Genomic DNA, 20,860 nt, shown 5'->3' on the forward strand with positions numbered 1-20,860 from the left:
GCTGGGGACAGAGGACTGGTTGCCAAGGAAACGACCCTGGGCTCTGAGGAATGACCCTGGGCTCTGAGGGTGGCCCCTCAGCCCCACTCTGCCTCTAGGGAGGGAAGAGGAGGCCATGGTTGAATCATGTGTGCTCACATAAAAGTGCTAACTGAAGACTTCAGAGAGCTGCCTGGGGGGTTACCATGGGAGGTGCTGGGAGGGCGCTGCACCCAGGGAGGTCACCTGCACCCCGACTCCCTCCCTCCCCCTTGGCCAGGCATCTCTTCCTTCTGGCTGTTCCTGGGTTGTATCTTTTTATTTTTTTTAAAGATTGCTTTATTTATGCATATAGAACTGGGGTGCAGGCCAGAGGTGCAGAGGCTGTGAGAGGCTTCACCAGAGACAGAGCAGAACAGGCAGATCAATGAAGCACTCTGCTGAGGGGGGCAGCGGGCGGTCTGCTGCGCCCTGTGGGTTACTTCCCTGCTGGGGATCCACCTGCGGTCGCTTGCAGAGCTGCGTCCTAACCTGTTGTGTCACTGGGGAGGGCCCTTGTATTTTTTTATAAGAAATCTTTCACCCAGCAAGCAAGCTGCTTTCCTGAGCCCTGTGAGCTATTCTAGCAAGTTTTCAAGCTCAAGGAGGAGGCTGTGGGTACCCTCAATTTGTAACCGAGCTGGACAGAGGCTGTGGGCTCCCTGGCGACCCACTACTTGTGACTGACCTCAGAGGCAGAGGTGGGAGAAGAGTGTCCTGGGGCTGAGCCCTTCACCTGTGGGTGCTGAAAGTAACTCAGGGGGGTCCGCAGCACCTAGCTGACCTGTAAGACATCAGATTGGTGCACTCCAGAGGCTGGCAGGACACACCCCACACGTTTGGCAACCTGGAGTGGTGAGTAGAGGGAGGAGACTTTTTTCCTTTCACTGCCTTTCCTTTCCAATCAGAATGAAATTCTGACATTTTAAGGCGGCACAAAGGATTCTTCAGGTTATCTTCTGTTAAAGCCCAACCTCACCTCCTTTCTGGAACTTTATATAAATCTTTAGGTTTCCTAAAGTAAATCATATTCTCAAGCTTCTAGGCTTTGAACATACTATACCATCATCTGGCAAAAACACATATAAGCCCGGACTGCTCTGCTCTCGGCAGCCTCTGCAGTTGACCCCCGGCCAGGGAGTGACCCACAGGGCGCAGCAGACCTCTCCTGGCTCCCCGCTGCTCCCCTCAGCAGTGGATTTCAGTCAACCTGCCTGTTTTGCTCCCCACTCTGTCTCTGGTGAATCCTCTCACCCCCTGCACCTCTAGCCTGTACCCCAGCACTTGTATGCATAAGTAAATAAAGTAAATCTTTAAAAAGTAGAAACACATAAATCCCATTTTTCAAAAAAAACATAAGATTAGAATATGTGTTTCCCCTTTGATAATGGAAGTTAGTTTTCCATCAGTAAACTGTTAACTGGATTTGAAGGCCAAAGAAAATCTCAAATCAAATATATTTTTCATTCCCACAGCATATACTGTTCTCAAGCTTCTGACACCCAAACAGGAAAACGATAAGAACACCCCGGTGCTAATAACACTTGCTAGTTTTTCTTTCCTGTTAGAGATATTTATACTTGAATTCTTTTTAAGGCTTGAGACATTTTTAGATGAATTTCATACATGAAGAGCAAGGTGGGGCTGAAAATTGGGGATGATTTATAAAACCACAGCAGATATTATAAACAATATTATCTGGGCCCTCCCTGGTGGCACAGTGGTGTGGACAAGTGAGGAGTTTCACCAGAGACAGAGTGGGGAGCAGAACAGGCAGATCGATGGGGTACACTGCTGAGGGGGGCAGCGAGACAGGAGAGGTCTGCTGCGCCCTGTGGGTCAGCTCTGGGCTGGGGATCGAACCTGCACTGAAGCGGCTGCCACCAGCTTGCAGTGCTGTGCTCTAACCCACTGCGCCACCAGGGAGGGCCTGTCATGCCTCCTTTTGGTAAGCAGGTGGGTTCTAACCAGTCTTGACTGAGCTTTCACCAGCATAAATTCCTTCATAAAGACGTGGGAGACCAACTCTGGGCTCTTGGCCAGCTCCCACGGGAATCACTGCCTTCTGCCGATGAGCTGGATTCTAACTGCGTGCCTGTCTCTCCACTCTGGCTTCAGACCCCACGTTTTCCACACGACTGCCCTCCTAGGTAGACTCGCATCAAATATGTGTTTGCCATTGAGAACACCGAGTCCCAACGCAGCCCGGGCCCAGGACTGAACCCAGGGTGAGCCACGGTTACCTGAGACTCAGATGGCTGGTGGGACAGGACGCACGGAGTATGCGGGACGCTCTGGAATCACTGCTCTGCCCCATGGGGTGCCCACTGTGCACAGGGCCTCAGGCAAGTGACCAGTGGCTGAGCCTGCTGAGCCAGGCATCCTATGGGCAGCCGCCAGGCTGGATGAAGGTTCACTGGGAACAGAGGCGGCGACAGTCCACCTGCCGGTCAGCTCACTGGGCAGGGCCAGGTGGCAGCCATGCTCACGCCAGGGGGCACAGACGCTATCCCTGGGGCTATGGTGCCATTGCAAGGGTCAGACTCCTTGGCTCACGGGACCTGCATATCTGTCTACCTGATCTCACTAAATAAAACAATTCCAGCATCTCTTGGAATCAAACATCTAATTCAAGATCTCCCAGGTTGCCTGCAGGGAAAGATCACTTCGTGCTCACAACAGCCCCCTCCGCTGTGTGCGGCCTCTAATAACCCGCCCACCTGCAGAGTGTGGAGGCAAACGACACACCCACATGTCTGTGCGAGCACACGGGAATGTCTTTCTCTGGGTTTTAGATTTTCAGTAACTCTCGGAAATAATCATTTTTTAAATATAGAAAAGTAGGGCCTCCCTAAGGGGTTGCATCTCAGGGAGTGACCCACATGGCACAGCAGACCTCTCCTGTCTCCCCGCTGCTCCCCTCAGCAGTGAATTTCAGTAAATCCACCTGTTCTGCTCCTCACTCTGTCTCTAGGAATCCTCTCACCCCCTACATCTCTGGCCTATACCCCAATTCTGTATGCGTAAATAAATAATTCTTTAAAAAAAAGAAAAAATATTAAAAAGTAAAATGATCCATGAGTGCAGGAATAAATGGGAAAAGGAGGGAAAGAAAGAGAAACAGATGAGCTCAGTGTGCAGCTGAGGAGAGTAAAGAAAAACACAAAGGAAGCTCTGATGTGGTGAGTTTCCAACATGCTCTCTGTGGTGAACTGAAAAATGACCCCACCAAGATGCCCATGTCTTAATCCCTGAACCCCATCAACATATACAGATGTGATTAAATTAAGGACTGAGATGGACAGCTACACAGGGCCTGGTAAGTGAAAGGAGAAGCAGGGGAGCCAGAGAGGGAGTGGAAGGTTGGAAACAGGTCACAGTGATGCCATTGCTGGCTGTGAAGATAGAGGAAGGGACCCAAAACAAGGTGGGTTCTAGAAGCTGAAAAAGGCGAGGTGGGCAACCCTCCCTGGTGGCATAGCCAGTTAAAGCACAACACTGCAAGCTACCCACAACCGCGTCAGTGCGAGTTCGATCCCATGTCCTGGGGTGACCGCGTGGCGCAGCAGACCTCTCCTGTCTCGCCCGCGGCTCCCTTCGGTCGTGTGGTTCAGTGGATCTGCCTGTTCTGCCTCCCGCTCTGTCTCTGGGGAATCCTCTCTCTCACACACACACACCCACATCTTTGGCCTACACCCCAGTTGTGTGTACAGAAATAAATAAACCTTTAAAAAAGAAAAGAAAAATGCAAGCTGTAAACAGACTTTTCTCTCAAAGCTCTAGAAGAAATGTAACCCTGCCACACCTTGATTTTAGCCCAGTGAGACCCTTTGGGCCTTCTGACCTTCCAAACTTACAAGAATATAAATTTATGTAGCTGTAACTCACTGCCTTTGTGGCAATTTGTTACAGCCGTTGGTAACTAAGACACTCCACTGCCTGCTAGACAGATCCCATGTTGGTTAACACAGGAATATGTCCCAAAAATGTGTGTCTGGGTGATTTCCTAGTTGAGCAAATGTCATGGGGTGTGATTACACAGAGATGGCATGGCCTTCCACGCCACCCTGTACATACAACCCGTTGGCTAAAACGTCCTTAGGTGGGGTAGGGCTGTTATTTCCTTACAAGCTGAGAGTGGGGAAAGCCCTGGGTTGGACCCTGAATCTACTCTGCGAGTCTTTGAATGAACGCCCCTTCCCTCTTTAAGGTTGAAGGCAAGGAGACAGGAAAGAGTGTGTATCCTTGTGGGAGAACTGGCCTTTGTGAGCATAGATGATGCTGTAAAACAGGGACAGAAAAGAGCCAAAGAACTGGATCCTTGTTCATCGGCTAAGGCCTTTACACGTGTCATCTCGTTTAATTCACAGACCACCTACCATTTAGATAGCTACTGTTCGTTCACCTTCAAGCTAAGAAAACCAAGGCCGGAGAGGCTGGATAACTTGCCCAGTCAGTCAGGTAGTAAAATATGACCCAAGAGTCAAGCTTAAGGTTACATACTGCTAAGAGACACCCCTGCACTGATGGGTGTGGTCATGAGCAAGACAGGAGACCCCCAAGTCTAATTCACGGGTTCATTTCACAGATGTTCCTTTCCCTGTGCCTGGCATTCAGGGTGCAGCAAACCATTCAGGTCAGATTCTTCAGCATGGAATTCATGTTCCATGACAGGACACCAACCACTGACATGTGGAAATGAGGACAAGTATTAGCAGAGCCCTGGGCGCTCACTGCCCTCCTGGAGGGTCAGGGCCCAATTCCTCATGCTCTCTGTCTTTGCTTTCCTTGGTAATGGCCCACACAAACCCTCTCCTCATCGCTGCTCTCTCGTCTCCATCACTCTTGGGCTGGTTCTTGCCTCACCCATTCCTTCGTCCTTCCCAGACTCTTGCACCGTGACCTCTGGGAACTTCTCACTGAATGCTCCTTCCAACTCTGTGGCTTACTGATGCCAGCTGCTTCACTGAAGGCAGTCCCCACAATCTAACCCCACAATTGCCCTCGCCACCCTCATGGGTCAAACGCCTCAAGGCCTGGAGGAAAAGAGGGGTCGTCAGGACAGACTGCTGAAATAAATGCGCCCAACGCCAGGGGTGCGGAAAACAAAGGTAAAAACTCACCTGGCCCCATATCCAGCCTGGGGCAGCAGGGCTCATGGTCTCCTCTCCTTTCCTGGATCCAAGCTGAAGGGGCAGCCCTGGCATAGTGCTAATCTGGCAGAGGGAAAAGGCACACATGCAGACATAAGTTGGCACTGGAAGCCTCCACTGGGAAGAGATGCATGTTCCTGGCATTCACATTTCATAGTCTAAGGTGGGTGATATGATGGCAAGTTGGGTATGAGACGGCAAATATGCTGGCTGACAGTAAATTCTGCCATCTCTGGCGCCTCGGGTCTGTTTCCACATCTTAGCCTTTCTCCCTATGTAAGTCTAATACTGCTTTCCCCTTCCCAGACCACCTGGATCAAAACCTGATCCTCTTCCCTTCCAGCTCTCCAATTTCCACAGAATGCTCAGTCACCCTTAGTTCTCCCCTTTCCTCAGCCCACATCGGAGCTTTTAGAACGTCCCAGAGGTCTGACACCTGTCACTCTGTTCAGTCCCCACACTGCCTCACACCCCTCACTTGAACCACCTCTGTGATGACGTCCATGTCTTGCCTCCTAGTCAAGTCAGGAGCCACCCAACAGCCAGGGTAGACCAGACAGCCACTCCCAGCTCAAATTCTGTGGCTCCCACCCTGGGCTCTGGGAGGAGTCTGAAATCTCTCCTAGAAGACTCTCCCTATTATGCTTTTGCTGCTGCCCCAGCCCAGCCACTCCCCCAGTCCAGCCACACTGGGTTTCTCCAGTGACGTGAACACATGTTACTCTGGGATCTTCCTATGGGTTCCCTTCGCCTGGAACTCTCCTACTCCTCCTTCAGGTTTCAACTTCCTCTGACTCCTTGCGAGCTCGAGCTCGTGTGTTCTCTCTGAGCCCATGCTCCCCCAGGGCCCCCTACTGGCCCCTCCGGAAACACCCCTCCCTGCTGTAACCTCGCTCACCGGCTCGCACTTGCGTCTGAACTGGGAGCTGCGCGCAAGCAGCCTGGCATCCCTGGCCGCTACCTGCCGCAGGTGCTCAGGGAGTATTTTTCCAGTGAAAGAGTGAGCTTACTGCACATGAAGGTTGGGGGAAGGAAATAATAAAGGTCAAATAGATGCAACTGCCTGTGATTTAGTGAGCCCTCTGTCTTTATCAGAAGAGGCAGAAGGTTGGACCCCAGCACCACCTCTGAATCACTTCGTCCCAGACTCACCTAACATTATTATTCCCTCCTGCGTTTCCCTGTGTTTTTCCAGATAGAACGCCTAAAGTGCCCGCCTCTCCCATGGCCTATTGAAATTCAGTTTCATGCCAGAGAGAGGGTTTCTGGGCCTCTTTCCCCTCCTGAAACCTGCTGTTCTCACCTCTCTCCCAGTCCTCCTCCTCAGCGCATCCCACTGGCCTGCTAAACCAAGACCTCCAGAAAAGCCTGAAGACTCACCAAGATGTTGTCACTCCTTAGCAGAAAGACTTGGATGACAACCTGAAGAAATGAACAGAAGGACACGTGAGTAAGACACACTGAGGCCTGGGCTCGCCTAGTGCATCTGCCAAACGAGGCTGCTCTCTGGGCGTGCAGTGCACAGCTCCATAAAGGCCCCTCCGCTCCATCCTGGTGCCTCCCACTGGGCTCAAGTGGTTTCTGATAGCACAGCAGGGGAGAAAGCCTTGTCTCCCAGCGGCCATCCCAAAGGGCCACAGACTGAATGGCTTAAGCAACACCAGGAAAATACTTGCTCTACAAGGCCAGGGTGTGGCTGGTTTGCTTTCTCCATGGCCTCATCCTTGGCCTGTAGGCGACCACCTTCTAGCTGTAGCTTCCAGGGGGTGCAGGGTCATCCCTCTTATCGCTCCCGCCTGATCTCTTCTTGTAATTTCTCGCGTCGGAGTGGTTAGGGCTCCCCTGCCATGGCCTCATTTTTACTTGCACCCCTCTGAAGACCCTATCCCCAAATGCTTGGGGGCGCGAGGGTTAGAGTTTTGATGTGTGAATTTGTTGGGTTGGCATGGGGGGGAACACAATTCAGGTCTTAAGGGAGAGACATTCCTGGCTCTAGGATATTACCAGTCCTTCAGGGGTCTCTGATTAAGAGTAGTAACTGTTGGGCCCTCTCTCGTGGCATGACAAGTTCAAGCGCAGCACTAGGAAACAAGCTTCAGCAGCTTCAGCACTGAGTTCTATCCCCAGCCAGGGAGCTGACCCACATGGCGCAGCAGACCTCTCCTGTCTCGCCCACTGCTCCTCTCAGCAGTGTACTTTGGCAATCTGCCTGTTCTGCTCCCCACTCTGTCTCTGGTGAATCTGCTCACCGCCCCTGCACCTCTAGTCTGTGCCCCAGTTCTGTATGCATAAATGAATACATCTTTTTTTTTTTTTAAAGTAGTGACTGTTGGATTAACAAATGAATGAATTTCTTGTCCAGGACTGCAAGGGCCAGGCTATAATTTCAAATGCATAGGTACAACAAATCAAATGTAAATTTCTTTCTAATTCAACAAAAGGAAGCAGGAGAAACCAACACCTCTTTGTTCACTGCCAAGGAGAAGTGGCAAACCTTAAATGTATCCTTGCAGACCAAAAACAAGAAAGCATGAGTTCAGAGAAGTAAAGACAGTTCCTCATTTTTTTAAACCTGAATCTGCGTATTAATGGGCCATTTTTATAGAAGAAAAATCCTGGGATTCAGGCCAAGTGATGGAAAGATCAGAGCTCTGTATATAAAACCTCAGAACCTGAAGACAATCCCTCAGTTGGCACTGTTTTTTTTTTAAAGCCCTCCCCCTGGGGCCCTCCCTGGTGGCACAGCGGGTTAAAACACTGCACTAAGAAGCTGAAACCACTTCCGCATGAGTTCGATTCCCACCTGCCCCAGAGGTGACCACATGGTGTGACAGACCTCTCCTGACCTGCCCACTGCTCCCCTCAGCAGTGTACTTCGACGATCTGCCTGTTCTGCTCCCCACTCTGTCTCTGGTAAAGTCTTTCGCCACTCCTGAGTCTCTGGCCTGTACCCCAGGTCTGTATGCACAAATAAATAAAACTTAAAAAAAAAAAAAAGCCCTTCCCCTGGAAAAAGACAGTGGAAATATATCTTTGCCTCTGTCTCTATGATGAATAAAGAGAAAATTTTCTTCTATACTAACCATGAAAGGAAGATATCAGAAAGTAAAAAGACACAAACTAAAATAGAAATTTTTAAATAATGAAAGGGCAATAAGCAGTCTGCCTCCATAATCACCTTTAGTGTAACATGAAATTCTGTTAACATAAGTGGTTTCTTTTTTTTTTTTTGCATAAAAGTGGGCTGTAGGCTAGAGGTGGTGTGGCAGTGAGAGGATTCACCAGAGACAGAGCGGGGGAGCAGAACAGGCAGATTGACTGAAATACACAGCTGAGGGGAGCAGCGGGGACAGGAGAGGTCTGCTGCGCCCTGGCCGGGGATGGAATTTAAGCCATTGCAATGGTAGCACTAAGACTTAACCTCTGGACCATCAGGGAGGCCTGTCAAGCTGTTTTAAAACAAGTAAAAGTGAGTTCAACAAGAGAGCTAGATTTCAGACCAGCCAAAACAGACAGTAACTGATTAGAAAGAACAACAATAAAATCCAAATCAGTCAAATAAGTAAAAACAATGAAGTACAGTGAATGAACTGAAGAAAACACAAGGAATGTACACCTACGTTCCAAGATGTATTACAAAGTCATTCATTCTCCCCCAATTATAACTTATTCATTATAAGACCAATCAAAATGCAGAGGGTTATTAAAATGAAATGGATACGCTCCATCTTTCTTCGCAAACCTCTTGTGGGATGGGGCCAGATTTCAAACAGCCAGGTCTTTTGCCACACCCAGGTCTAGGCATCTGCTTGTAGGTTCTGAAGCCACTACTTTGACATGAAAAATTGGTAAACGGCTAATGATGTCTGCATAGCATAAGCCTCTAGGTTACTATGCAATTTTCTCCAGGAAGTTCATGTTTTGAAGCAAGGGGCAAGCTTTCTCATTGTTAAAGGGGAAGCCTTAGTAATAACAAAAGGACCTTAAGGGGAAATATTGCAAATCTACACAAATGTTTTATTTTAGATCAGGGTGGCTGATTTAAGGTTCCAAAAGCCACCCAGCGGGCTACTATGTATGGAATGTGGCAAAGCCTTGAATGCAGATAAACAAACTGTAAAGATTTCCCCTTTATTAAAATAACAATCAGAAAGAGGACTACACCTGGAGTCAGATTGCTCACTTTGATGAAAATGGTCTCCATGAGAAGTTACTATCTCCAGACCTGGTTCTCCAAGGAGGAAGCATAAGTCCTAGCTCTTAGGACAGCAAAGAAAACTGAAAGTGTTGCTGGGCACAAATGTCCTGTGGAAAATGAACTGTGCTAGTATTTCTATTAGAAGCATTATTGGTTTTATAGTTCTGATTATAAAATTGCACGCGTTTTACACAATCTGCTTCTAATTCTGTTTTTCACAAAAACTGTTGTTCTTAGTGCACTGTTCTTTGCAGAACTTCAGGTCTTTTAGAAATGCATATATCAGATTATAGCAGAAACACCTGTGCTCAAAATGAAGCTGCACCCCACCTCTCTTCTTCCCTGCCCACCTTGGTAGGTCCCCAGTCTCCTTGACAAGTGATCAAGGAGAACAGGGACCCACTTCCCTGAGAGTGGGGCAACTTCCCTGGAGACTGCGGCAGTTCTCCAGAGTTTAGGCACGGAGCCCATCTTTCTTTCCCTCTTCTCTCCTCCTCCAGACCCCCTGTCACTCAGGAGATGCCAATTTGAACAGACCCAGAATTTTACTGCATTGAACAAGCCGTTGAACCCCTGTATGACTCGGTTTCCTCCTTCTTTGATGGGTAGGTAGCGTTTTTTTTTTAAAGATCATGGTTGCTGTGGATGTCTTTAATTTTGAAGTCTGCCTTTGGTTCTTGCTTTGCTATTGATAGTTCGGTGACCCTGACTTTACTTCTCTCTGCGTTATCCGTAAAATGGGGCCTTTGCAAGGATTTAATAACACTATGTGTGCAGAGCTCTTAGCACAAGATGTGCACTACAGCTCCCCAAACTGAAGTTCCTTTTATGGGAGGCGGGGGCTTCTCCACAACAGAAGTTCTGACTGGGGAGGTAGCGGAACACAGAGCTGGTGGGGAAAGCAGCCAGTGGCTGTGATGTCCAGGGATGGCGAACACCCCCTTCCATCTGCTTTCCACCCCTACCGGATCCAGCCATGAACCGGACCTCCTAGCTAGCTAGAGCCACCCACCAGCTCCGGCGACTTGGGGTGGGGGTGGGGGTGGGGAAGCGGCCACCCCCTGCTGGGTTTCAGGGCCGACTACATTTCCCGGCGTGCACCTCGCTCGGAGCCCCGAGGTGCGGTCCAGCCATCAGGACTTAGTCACCAGGGCCGCGTTAGAGGGTGCGGGCAGTGACCACCCTTCACGAGGCTCCCACTTTTCACTCTGTGAAGCGCGTCTGTCACCGTCAATCCCACCTCAGGCCGCGGGCCCCGCTGGGTCTGTGAGGAGTGCTTGGTCCCCTTCTCACCGCCAGGCGCCCAGCCCACCGGGCCCGAGCCAGGTTCATCTCCCCAGGAGGGTCGCTTCGGGCCCTCGGGGTCCCCACTGTGGCCCGAGGCTGGCAGCCGGGCTGTGGGGTCCGGGAGACGAGGGGCCGCGCTCGGGGCCGCGCAGCCGGAGACTACAACTCCCAGGCGGCACCGCGGCGGCGTCGAGTACGTCACTCTGGCACCGCCAGCAGCCCGGGCAGCGGCGCGGGCGGGGGCAGGGGCTGGGGCCGACCCGAGGCCGGTGCTGAGGATGCGGGCCGCCCGGCCAGCCCGCGCGTGAGGAGGCCGAGGGGCGCGCCACCCCGTCCCGGGGCGGCCGCCCCCGGGGCCCTGCCACCCCCGCCCCGCCCGGCGGTCGTGGCCCGGGATGCGGAGCCGGGGGCCGCCGGTGGAGCTGCGCGGGGTGAGAGGCGCAGGAAAGGGGGTTGCCTGCTTCCCTCACCCGCGTCCCCCACCGGCTGGCCCCGGCAGGAATTCGGGACCCGCACGGCCAGGCCCTCTTAGCACCCTGTTATTTGGGGGAGACAGGTGAACCCGCCGCCCTACCCCCACCCCGCCCCTCCTGGACAGCGGAAGCCGAAGGGACGACCCTGCCCTTTTAAAGGCGTTTCTGGCTCCTGAGGAGGGCCCCTAGCCATGGCCCCCAGGAGCCCCCTAAAACCTGCAGAGACTGCTCCCCATCGGGGCTGCCGGGGCCCGCCCTCTGCATCCCGCGGGCAGCCAGTGTGAAGCGGCCTCCCGCAGCCCCCGCCCCTCCCCCATGGAGGAGGAGGAGGGGGTGGCGGCCAAGGAGTGGGGCACGACCCCCGCGGGGCCCGTCTGGACCGCGGTGTTTGACTACGAGGCGGCGGGAGACGAGGAGCTGACCCTGCGGAGGGGCGACCGCGTCCAGGTGCTTTCCCAGGACTGTGCCGTGTCGGGCGATGAGGGCTGGTGGACCGGGCAGCTTCCCAGCGGCCGAGTGGGCGTCTTCCCCAGCAACTACGTGGCCCCTGGCGCCCCTGCCGCGCCCGAGGGCCTCCAGCTGCCCCAGGAGATCCCCTTCCATGAGCTGCAGCTAGAGGAGATCATCGGGGTAGGGGGCTTTGGCAAGGTCTATCGGGCCCTGTGGCGTGGCGAGGAGGTGGCCGTGAAGGCCGCCCGTCTGGACCCTGAGCGGGACCCGGCGGTGACAGCAGAACAGGTGCGCCAGGAGGCCCGACTCTTCGGAGCCCTGCAGCATCCCAACATCATTGCCCTCAGGGGCGCCTGCCTCAGCCCCCCTCACCTCTGCCTGGTGATGGAGTATGCCAGAGGGGGTGCACTGAGCAGGGTGCTGGCTGGTCGCCGGGTGCCCCCTCACGTGCTGGTCAACTGGGCGGTGCAGGTGGCGCGGGGCATGAACTACCTACACAACGACGCCCCTGTGCCCATCATCCACCGGGACCTCAAGTCCATCAACAGTAAGTGGTGTTCTCCAAAACTTGCTTCCACAGAGCCTTACAGGGCCACGGGGTGGGAAACGGGGGTGCCAGGAAACACTGCGTGGGCCGTGTGCCTTCAGGGCCAGGTGGAAGTGGCGGTTCAGAAGGTGGTTCTGCTTTTTGGCTAGAGTGACAGTACCGCAGTCACTCAGCACCAGCGGCATGGGGACAGACCTTGGCTTCCCTGCCGTGAACAGGACAGACCCAGTGCCTGCCCTCGGAGCTGCCCACTGTCTAACCACGGTGGCAGTGTCCACCAGGCGCAGACAGGAGGAACCTAGCCTGGAGACAGGGCTTCTCGCCCTGGGCACTGTAGCTGTCTGTCTGTCCTGAGTGGCTGAGCAGCTTCTCTGGCCTTCACCACGAGGTGGCCTTCGCTCACCCTTCAGCCCCAGTTATGACAACCAAAAATGTCGCTAGACATCGCCAAATGTCCCCTGGGGGACAGAATTGCCCCATTTGAGAACCACCTCCTGGAGTCCTAGGTCTCTGTCCTAGTGGCCCAGGCAAGCTGGAAATGATGACGGGAAGGGGTGGGATGGGATTTACATAAAAGCGGTGCCTCCCCGGCCTATCCCAGGCTCTGGAAAGTTGATTGGTTGGTTGAATAAGGACCAGAGCCAAGTGGAAGGGAAGGTTCTCCGGGACCTACATCCACATCAATGAACTTCTCTTGATATGAGCAAATACCAGCTGAGCCCCTGTAAAGTAGGACCCCACAGGAACCAAGACAGCCGTGGCTGCTTCTCTGCGGTCTCACACGTAGAGATTTCACCAGGAGCCAGCCATTTCCTGAGCGCATGTTGAGAACTGCCCTGATGCCCACCTTAAAGAGACGCTGGGGAGTGAGAACTGCCCTGATGCCCACCCTTAAAGAGACGCTGGGGAGGGCCCTACCTCTCCGGCGGCAGTGACAGAGACCAGCATGTGCCCAGTCCTCACACGAAGGAGCTTTTCCCCTTTTCCCTCCACCTCGTCTATTTCTGAGCCTGTCCCCCTGAAATCTGTTTGGATCCACTCCGCTATATCTGTGTTTGTGGCTATGCAGCCCAAGTGCAGGTCCCCCGACCAGGGGGTGAGTCTTCCTCACCTCCCAGACTTGGTATTTGTACCCTCCACAGATAGCGCCTGAGCCCCGGCACGCCAAGCCCTGTGCCAGGGCTGGGGAGTTGAGCGAGCCAGACGCAGATGGCCCTGCTTGCGCTCAGCCGACTCGCTAATGCCCGGAGCGCTGGGAAACGGAAGCAGCGCGGCAGCCTGCCCTTCGTGACCACGAGGCCCTTCCTGGCCCTTCCTCACCCTGCTGACTCACAGCCTGCAGGGTTAAGGACACACCTCCCAGTTTCCTATCGCCAAAGCCACGTGGACATGTGGTCGCTGGGGCTCTGTAGGCCAGGCCCGCGCTTGCCTGAGCCGGAGCACAGCGGCCCCCCCAACTCGGCTTCCCCATCCTCCTTCCCTGTGGAACTCCTCATCTGAGGTCACTTACTCTGGTTCAGCCCACCAGCAACTCTGAGGCACATTGTCTACGTGCAGGGTCCTAGGCTCTGGGACACGGAAGTGAACAAGGGAAGAGAGAGCCTCCCCCTAAGGCATTTGTAGTCCAGGGGACAGAAATAGATAATTGGTATTTAGGGAGGCAGGGAGGGGTACAAAATTCAGGATCAGGGACTCTGAGGAATGAGGCAGAGTAGACGGGGCGCGGGAGCTCTTCGGGTCAGCCGACCAGGGAGGGCAACTTTACAGTAGAGCCCCAGCCTTGCGTTTCCTGGCGGATCCTGAGGTGGAGGAAGTGTGACTTGGAGAAACGAGGAGACCGGTGGGGCTGGAACGGCAGAGTGAGGCAGAGGCGGAAGCGGACACGCGCAGGACGGTGGGCAGGGCCGCGCCTCGAGGCTCGGGGCTGCGTGAGGGCTGGGTATTTTATTCAATGTAGTAGAAGTCACTGGGGGTTTTAAGGAGGGCAGGCACGAGCAGAGAGATACTTGAAACTGGTGCAGGTGTGAGCGTAAGGCCGCGGGGGTGTGTCCTCAGTCTCAGAGCCTCTGCACAGTGGGAGAGGAGCGTCCCAGAGGCCCCCAGGAGGGGGTTGGGGTGAGGCGCCAAGAACGGCTCGGTGGGTCGGCAGCGCAGCCATCTCTAGGCCCTGTCTTCCTTTGCCACATGGGCACGGTAGTAGAACTGCCTTATTACACCCACTGGGGGAGCAGCAGAAATGGTCAAAGACAAGGGTGAAGAGAGAAGGGACAGTTCCGGTGACATCACACGCGCGTAAGGCCCTACCGTTACTTAAGCGAGTGAAGCTTTGCCGCAGTCGTGTAAGGCAGATACGACTGTCCTCCCACTTCAGAGCGGAGAAGTGTTAGCGTTGAGATTACCTAAGTTGTAGAAGGTCCCAACGTAGCTAGTGTGGCAGAGCTGGGATTCAAACCCAGATGGGACAGTGAAGGCCTCTGGTAGAAAGTAGTAAAATACCACAGCAGTTAAGAGATGGGGCTCTGATGACTTCATTAGTTCATGTCTTTGCCCCACTTTCTAGCTGTGCGATCTTGGCCAGGTGACTCCCTCTCCCCCTGAACCTTAGTTTGCTGGTCTGTAAAATGGGTCGCGTGCTCTTGACTTCGTGTAAGGCCTAGCAGCGTGCCTGGCATAGACCCCGGGGAGCACGCTCCGTGACGACCTTTGTTAGTGACCCCGGGCAGAGGGGCCACTCACTACACATGGGGCCACCTGTCAGATTTGGGCACAGGAGTGTCATGTGTGAACGATCACCGAGACGCTGTGTCTTGCAGCAACGGGTATTCATCACTTGTCCATACGTTTGCAGGCCAGTGCACGGTACACCCGTCTGGGCTGGCCTCTGCCAGAGATAACTCTGCCCCGGGTATCTCTTCCCTGCCTTGGGCAGCGGGTCAGTGAGGCACGTGCCCGCGGTGGTGGCAGGCACAGAGAGCACCTGCGCCCGAGGCCCCTGAGGCCCAGGCTGGGGTTGGCTCTCTGTCACTCCTGCCGGCCACAGAATTCACGTGGCCAACCCGGAAGCAAATGGGGGGGCACCCTGCCTCTTTAATGCGGAAGCTGTGCAGTCACATGGCAGAGAGGGTGACACAGAAGGGAGCAGAATTGGGCCGCGGGTACAGTGTACACGGAGGGGGATCAGAGGTGGGAGGAAGCCGCCCGCACCCCTTCTGCTTGTGGATTGCAGCTCAAGCTATGATCCAGTGGCTGGGCAGGCCTGGGCCGCTGGCCCTTGCTGAGCACCCAGCGCCCAGACGTGCCGGGAGGGAGGCGCCCTGCTGCTCCTGGGAGCCCGGGGCAGGGGCAGGCGCCCGAAGGGTTCACAGGGCTCCCAGGTTGGAAAGGGGCCTGGGCGTGAGGCGAGGGGAGCAAGGAGAACAAGAGGAGCTTCTCGGTGAGCACGGCGCGTACGCAGGCTAGAGCAACCTCCTTTCTTCCCGCCACAGTCCTTATTCTGGAGGCCATCGAGAACCACAGCCTCACAGACACGGTGCTCAAGATCACGGACTTCGGCCTCGCTCGCGAGTGGCACAGGACCACCAAAATGAGCGCAGCGGGGACGTACGCCTGGATGGCCCCGGAGGTCATCCGCCTCTCCCTCTTCTCCAAAAGCAGTGATGTCTGGAGGTGCACATGGGGGCTGGGAGGCCTCCTAGGAGTTGGGGGTGGGTGGGGGAGGTGGGGCCAGGGTAGAGTGGGAGGAGCAGGCGCCCCTGGAACCAGGCTCCTTGCCAGGGGCTGTTGACAGCACCCCGCGGGTTCTGCTCCGCTGGCAGAGGTGGTGGCTCAGGGCAGCCTCGCTAGGCTAGAGCCTCCCAGAGTAGGGCAGGGTGCTGCCGGAGGCCCTGAGGCACCGCCAGCCCCCGCCCCTGCCTGCCAGTCAGGAAACTGAGGTTTTGGCAAAACCCAGCCAGCCAGCCAGCCAGCCATCCGTCGTCCGTCCGTCCGTCCAGCCATCCAGCCATCCATCTGCACTGGATAGTAGGGATACAGCAGTGGATGAAAGCAGACATGATTCTTGTCAGCAGAGATAGTAAACAAATAAACTTACAAGAAACTGAAAAGAGCTGTTTTTAAGTTAAAACCATAAGCTGATTCTTAAAAGATGATCAAGTAATCCACCAGATCAAAAAACTAGTGTTAAGTGCGAGGAAGTTAAATGAAAAGCACCAGTGGGTAGTTGGGGAGGGCTTTGACCACTGACCAGTGATGCTTGAGCTAGGTTCTAATGACACCCAGCAGCCAGCCACGTGGGGTTCGGGGCTTTGGGCTCACCCACCCAGGCAAAAGGACGGGGCGGGTGAGCTGGGGCCCTCCCACCTCCCAGGGCAGGGCTGGGGCAGAGGGGCGGCGCGTCAGAGGGCAGGGAGTGGAGAGGCTGTTCCACCGCCTGTGCCCAGCCCCAGTCCTCCGCATGGCCCAGAGTGGCTGCTAAGCTCCAGCTTTTGCATCCCCGCCCTAACCAGTAGCAGGAAAAAAGAAGGAAGGGCAGCCACCCCTTCTAGAACACTTAACCTAGCTGCGTCCCCACGCCTGCGTCCCGCTGGCCAGGCCCGGCAGTTGGGCATCCTTGGCGGCGAGGAGGCTGCTGTGCCAGCAGCACGCAGGGCCGTTGTGTGTCCTGCTCCGGTGCTGGCCAAGTGGATGTTTGATGGGTGTGCGAGGGGCGGGCCTATGGTTAGAAGCAGAAGGTGACAGGCTCCCGAGGAGCTGTTTGCTGGAGATGATGGGCGCCCGTGAGGCGTGCACGGGCGTGGGGCAGCATCGGGGCGGCCGAGCCTCCGTCTGCCAGCTGTGTGGCCTCAGGCCAACAGCTCAGCCTGTGTGAGGCTGCACCTGCCCATCGGATAAAATAGGGGGTTTATGCCAATCGTCCCACCTTACCAGGCTGCTGGGAGGGTTACTGAGTGCCAGGCGCAGCGCCGGCCAGGACTGAGGCTGAGTTCAGGCTAAGTGATGTTAACTTGATGGCAGAGGTAAATGGTGAGTGTCCTGTGGGCACAGAGGAAGGGCCTCTCACCAGCTTTAGAGCCTGCGGAATCTGGGACCGTTCTAGCTGCCGAGGGCTCACCTGAGTTGCGACTCAAAGGACAGTTAATGCAAAGGCAGAGGGAGCTTGCCAGAGGGAACAGCGAGTGTGAAGGCCAGAGGTTAGGAGGGCTCGTCCAGCTGCCCTGGCGTAGCTGTAGGGTAAAGCCGGTGTTTGCGCACAGCCTGAGTGCTCGGAGGTGGCCTGCAGGGGCCGTCACAGGGCAGGGAGAAGGGGGTGGGGCCCGGTGGGTCGCCGGGTGGGGCAGGGCGGGGCAGAGGGTTGGCGCGTCAGGGCCAGCCGCCAGCGTGAGATCAGGCCGATGGAAGTTGAAGGAGTTCGTGTGGCCCCCTCTGCTGGGCTTGGATGCTGCGGGGAGGGGGGGCCACCCTGGGACAGGAGACAGGCGTGGGGCCCGCGAGGGGTGGGGCGGGCTGCAGCTTGAACCTGCTCTCCCCGCCCGCAGCTTTGGAGTGCTGCTCTGGGAGCTGCTGACGGGCGAGGTCCCCTACCGTGAAATCGACGCCTTGGCCGTGGCTTATGGCGTGGCTATGAACAAGCTGACGCTGCCCATCCCCTCCACTTGTCCCGAGCCCTTTGCCCGCCTACTGGAGGGTGAGCCAGGGCCCCGTGGAGCGGGTAGGCTCAGCTTGGGTGGCAGGGACCCCTGGGCCCAGACTCCAGACCTCCCCCCTTCCACCAGGCCCAGGAGTGAGGGCGAAGGGGCTGAAACCACAACTGCCCCCAGCCTCACAGCAATCTGACAGATTCCCCGGGGGTTCCTCCCTGCCCCCCGATTTACCTCCCATCCAGGAGCAGGTCCCCAGGCCTCTCTCCCAGAGTTTCACAAAGTGAACTAGTGCCTGGAATTTGACCTTAAGTCCTTTCCCTTGGGCTCCATGGAAGTAGTTTGTCCGCTGTCCCTTAAAGACCTGCCTTGCCCGGAGCAGGCCTAAGCCCAGAGCAAGACGCTGACCTCTCTGCTCCCACTGCTGTTCCCTGCCCCCACGCAGAATGCTGGGACCCAGACCCCCACGGGAGGCCAGATTTCGGCAGCATCTTGAAGCAGCTTGAAGTCATCGAACAGTCAGCCCTGTTCCAGATGCCGCTGGAGTCCTTCCACTCGCTGCAGGAGGACTGGAAGCTGGAGATTCAGCGCATGTTCGATGACCTCCGGACCAAGGAGAAGGTGAAGGCCAGCACTGGCGGGCGGGTGGAGGGGGTCGGAGCAGGATCCCTGGGTGCCAAAGCCTAGGGTGCAGCGCACTCCCTACCCCAGAGCTTGTTTTGGGGCCCACGTGGGCCTAGAGGCCTTGTTCTGCAAATTAAGAAAAGGCTGGGTCTCCCCCTGACAGCAAGGAAGGAAGGGGATGCGTGAAGAAAATGGGATGTGCACAGTGTAGATGATTGTTGCGTTTGGGTGGTGGCCTGTGTGCTTTGGTGGTTTCTTAAAGTTTCTCCACTGAAGTTGGAAAATTAAGAGTCAAAGCAAAAGACAATGCCCCCTTCTTAGGGCTGACGGCCGCCGCCGGGGCCCCCAGCTTGGCTGTGGCCTGGGCGCCGCGCAGACCCAGCGGCCCTGGTGCCCAGGGGTCAGAGTGGCTGAGCGCCCCCACCCCCTCCCCCGCAGGAGCTCCGGAGCCGGGAGGAGGAGCTGCTGCGAGCGGCCCAGGAGCAGCGCTTCCAGGAGGAGCAGCTGCGGCGGCGCGAGCAGGAGCTGGCCGAGCGCGAGATGGACATTGTGGAGCGCGAGCTGCACCTGCTCATGCGCCAGCTGAGCCAGGAGAAGCCCCGGGTCCGCAGGCGCAAGGGCAACTTCAAGCGCAGCCGCCTGCTCCGGCTGCGGGAGGGCGGCAGCCACATCAGCCTGCCCTCGGGTACCGCGCCCCGCCCCCCGCCGGCCCCTCCCCAACACTCATGGCTAAATAGAGCACACAGATATGAAAGTTGGCCAAACCCACCAGCTCAGTGGGTTTTTACTGTTGTCACCCCGTGAAAACCTCACAGCCCCCTAGGTGAGCCCGCAGGGACCCCAAACCGTCCCCTGCTACCTCTGCCTTGACTTTCCACCTTTTCTGTATAGTGTTGGCTCGGGGCTGTTTTTAGCCTCTTCGGGTCTGGGCTCTGACCCTTCAGCGGCCGCAGCCTGGACTTGCCGACTTGCCCCTGGTGTCCCTGAGCGTGCGCCTCAGTCCCCTGAATGTCCTGTACGTTATCAGTTAGCTAAATGAATTTGCTCATGTTTGGCCCGTTCTGACGTACAATAACAGAAGTTAGGGATTAACCTAAGAGCTGGATCAAGGTTTAATCTGTTTCCAGTGCAGGTTTGATTTCTTTTGTTGGTTTTTGCAAAGACTTTCCCAGGTGGGCCTGGCTTTCTCCTTGGCACGCCCGAGCCATAGAGCATGTCTAGGAGCGGCCTGGCCAGGGGGCCCGGGGCCAGGGGCGCACTCGAGGGAGTAAAGCACAGGGGAGTGACTTTCCTGGTGTATCTTCTTTAGCCCAGTCTGACCAAGGTGTTGTGATGGCCCACGGAAACCTTTGGGACCCCGCGCGTCATTTTATAGTTACAGCCCATTTCCACGCAGGCATTCACTTTTCACCAAAAATGTTTGAGCTACGTTTAGATTTCACAACATTTACGGTTGAAAAGGTGGACCCACAGTCCAAACCAGCTTACATGTCCCCAGCAACTGAACTGAGTGTCTGTTTTCAAGTGTAAACTAAAATTACCCAAAAATCACTCACGCCAGCTCCCTGGGGCCCCCGCCTCTGGGACACCCCCCCTTAGCCAGGCTAATAGCCATTGCGTCGGCCCTCAGGCCCAGCTCTACCATCAGCTGGACAGGAGCTCTCAAGTGTGAGTAGGCCCCAAGGTCCCTGGAGGGCTCTGAACCCCCACTGAGTAACTGCCTCTCACCCCTCAAACCGCGGAGTCAGGGCCTAAGAACACGCATCTGCAAGAGATCTCCCACGAGGCCCACAGGCCCGGCTGAATCAGATTTCCCAGACTGTGTTCCTCCTCCAAAGGACACTTCTCCCTGGGCGCCCACGTCGCTGTGCTTAGGAAAGTCTCCTTCTCTTCTGCAGGCTTCGAGCATAAGATCACAGTCCAGGCCTCTCCGACGCTGGACAAGCGGAAAGGGTCGGATGGGACCAGCCCCCCTGCGAGCCCCAGCATCATTCCCCGGCTCAGGGCCATTCGCCGTGAGTATCTGCCAAGGCCCAGCAGTCGGTCAGCAAGCGGTCAGCAAGCGTGCTGAGCACCCCGCACCAAGTAGAAGAGGGGCGGGCCCCTCATCAGCGGAAAGCAGCAAGCCCAGCCCTGGGCGGACCTTTCCGGGTGCTAAGTGCTGTACGCCAGAGCTGCTGCTTCCCTCAGGGAGGCTCTGTGAGGGGCGGTGGCTTGGGCAGGGGCCTGCCTGGGCCGAAGGAGCCCACAGGCCACGATCCGAGGAAGAGGGTGTCCCTGGCGGAGGGAAGAGCGGGGGCAGGGGCTGGGAGGTGTGCGCTAGGGGTGGGGGGAGCTGAGGGGGAGCCCGGGTTTGCAGTCTTAGGTCACTCTGTGAGCGAGGCAGGGAGGTGAAAGCTGCAGCTTTCCCCCAGCTGCTGCGAGGCGCGTGGCTTGGGAGAGGCCACGAGGGAGGCAGGAGACAAGGGAGCTGG

The 20,860-nt window shown here is 55.9% G+C and overlaps 2 protein-coding genes across 2 annotated transcripts in view; one reads left to right on the plus strand and one right to left on the minus strand.

Annotated features, from left to right (window-relative positions):
- LOC101634656 (proline-rich protein HaeIII subfamily 1-like) overlaps nt 1–11,322 on the minus strand; it is a 24,755-nt gene extending 13,433 nt beyond the window's left edge. Inside the window, exons 1-4 of the mRNA XM_012733460.1 lie at nt 11,237–11,322; nt 10,610–11,078; nt 6,552–6,593; nt 5,142–5,234 (exon numbers count right to left, since the gene is read on the minus strand). Coding sequence (XP_012588914.1) covers nt 5,142–5,234; nt 6,552–6,593; nt 10,610–11,078; nt 11,237–11,322 — 690 coding nt within the window. The remainder of the gene's footprint in view (nt 1–5,141; nt 5,235–6,551; nt 6,594–10,609; nt 11,079–11,236) is intronic.
- The window catches only part of MAP3K10 (mitogen-activated protein kinase kinase kinase 10), a 13,689-nt gene continuing 3,740 nt past the window's right edge, over nt 10,912–20,860 (plus strand). Inside the window, exons 1-6 of the mRNA XM_012733461.1 lie at nt 10,912–12,126; nt 15,612–15,792; nt 17,661–17,809; nt 18,208–18,383; nt 18,825–19,071; nt 20,285–20,401. Coding sequence (XP_012588915.1) covers nt 11,445–12,126; nt 15,612–15,792; nt 17,661–17,809; nt 18,208–18,383; nt 18,825–19,071; nt 20,285–20,401 — 1,552 coding nt within the window. The 5' untranslated portion in view covers nt 10,912–11,444. The remainder of the gene's footprint in view (nt 12,127–15,611; nt 15,793–17,660; nt 17,810–18,207; nt 18,384–18,824; nt 19,072–20,284; nt 20,402–20,860) is intronic.

This window comes from Condylura cristata, unplaced genomic scaffold (genome assembly GCF_000260355.1).
Source record: "Condylura cristata isolate star-nosed mole 26May11 unplaced genomic scaffold, ConCri1.0 scaffold00041, whole genome shotgun sequence".
NCBI classification, from domain to species: domain Eukaryota; kingdom Metazoa; phylum Chordata; class Mammalia; order Eulipotyphla; family Talpidae; genus Condylura; species Condylura cristata.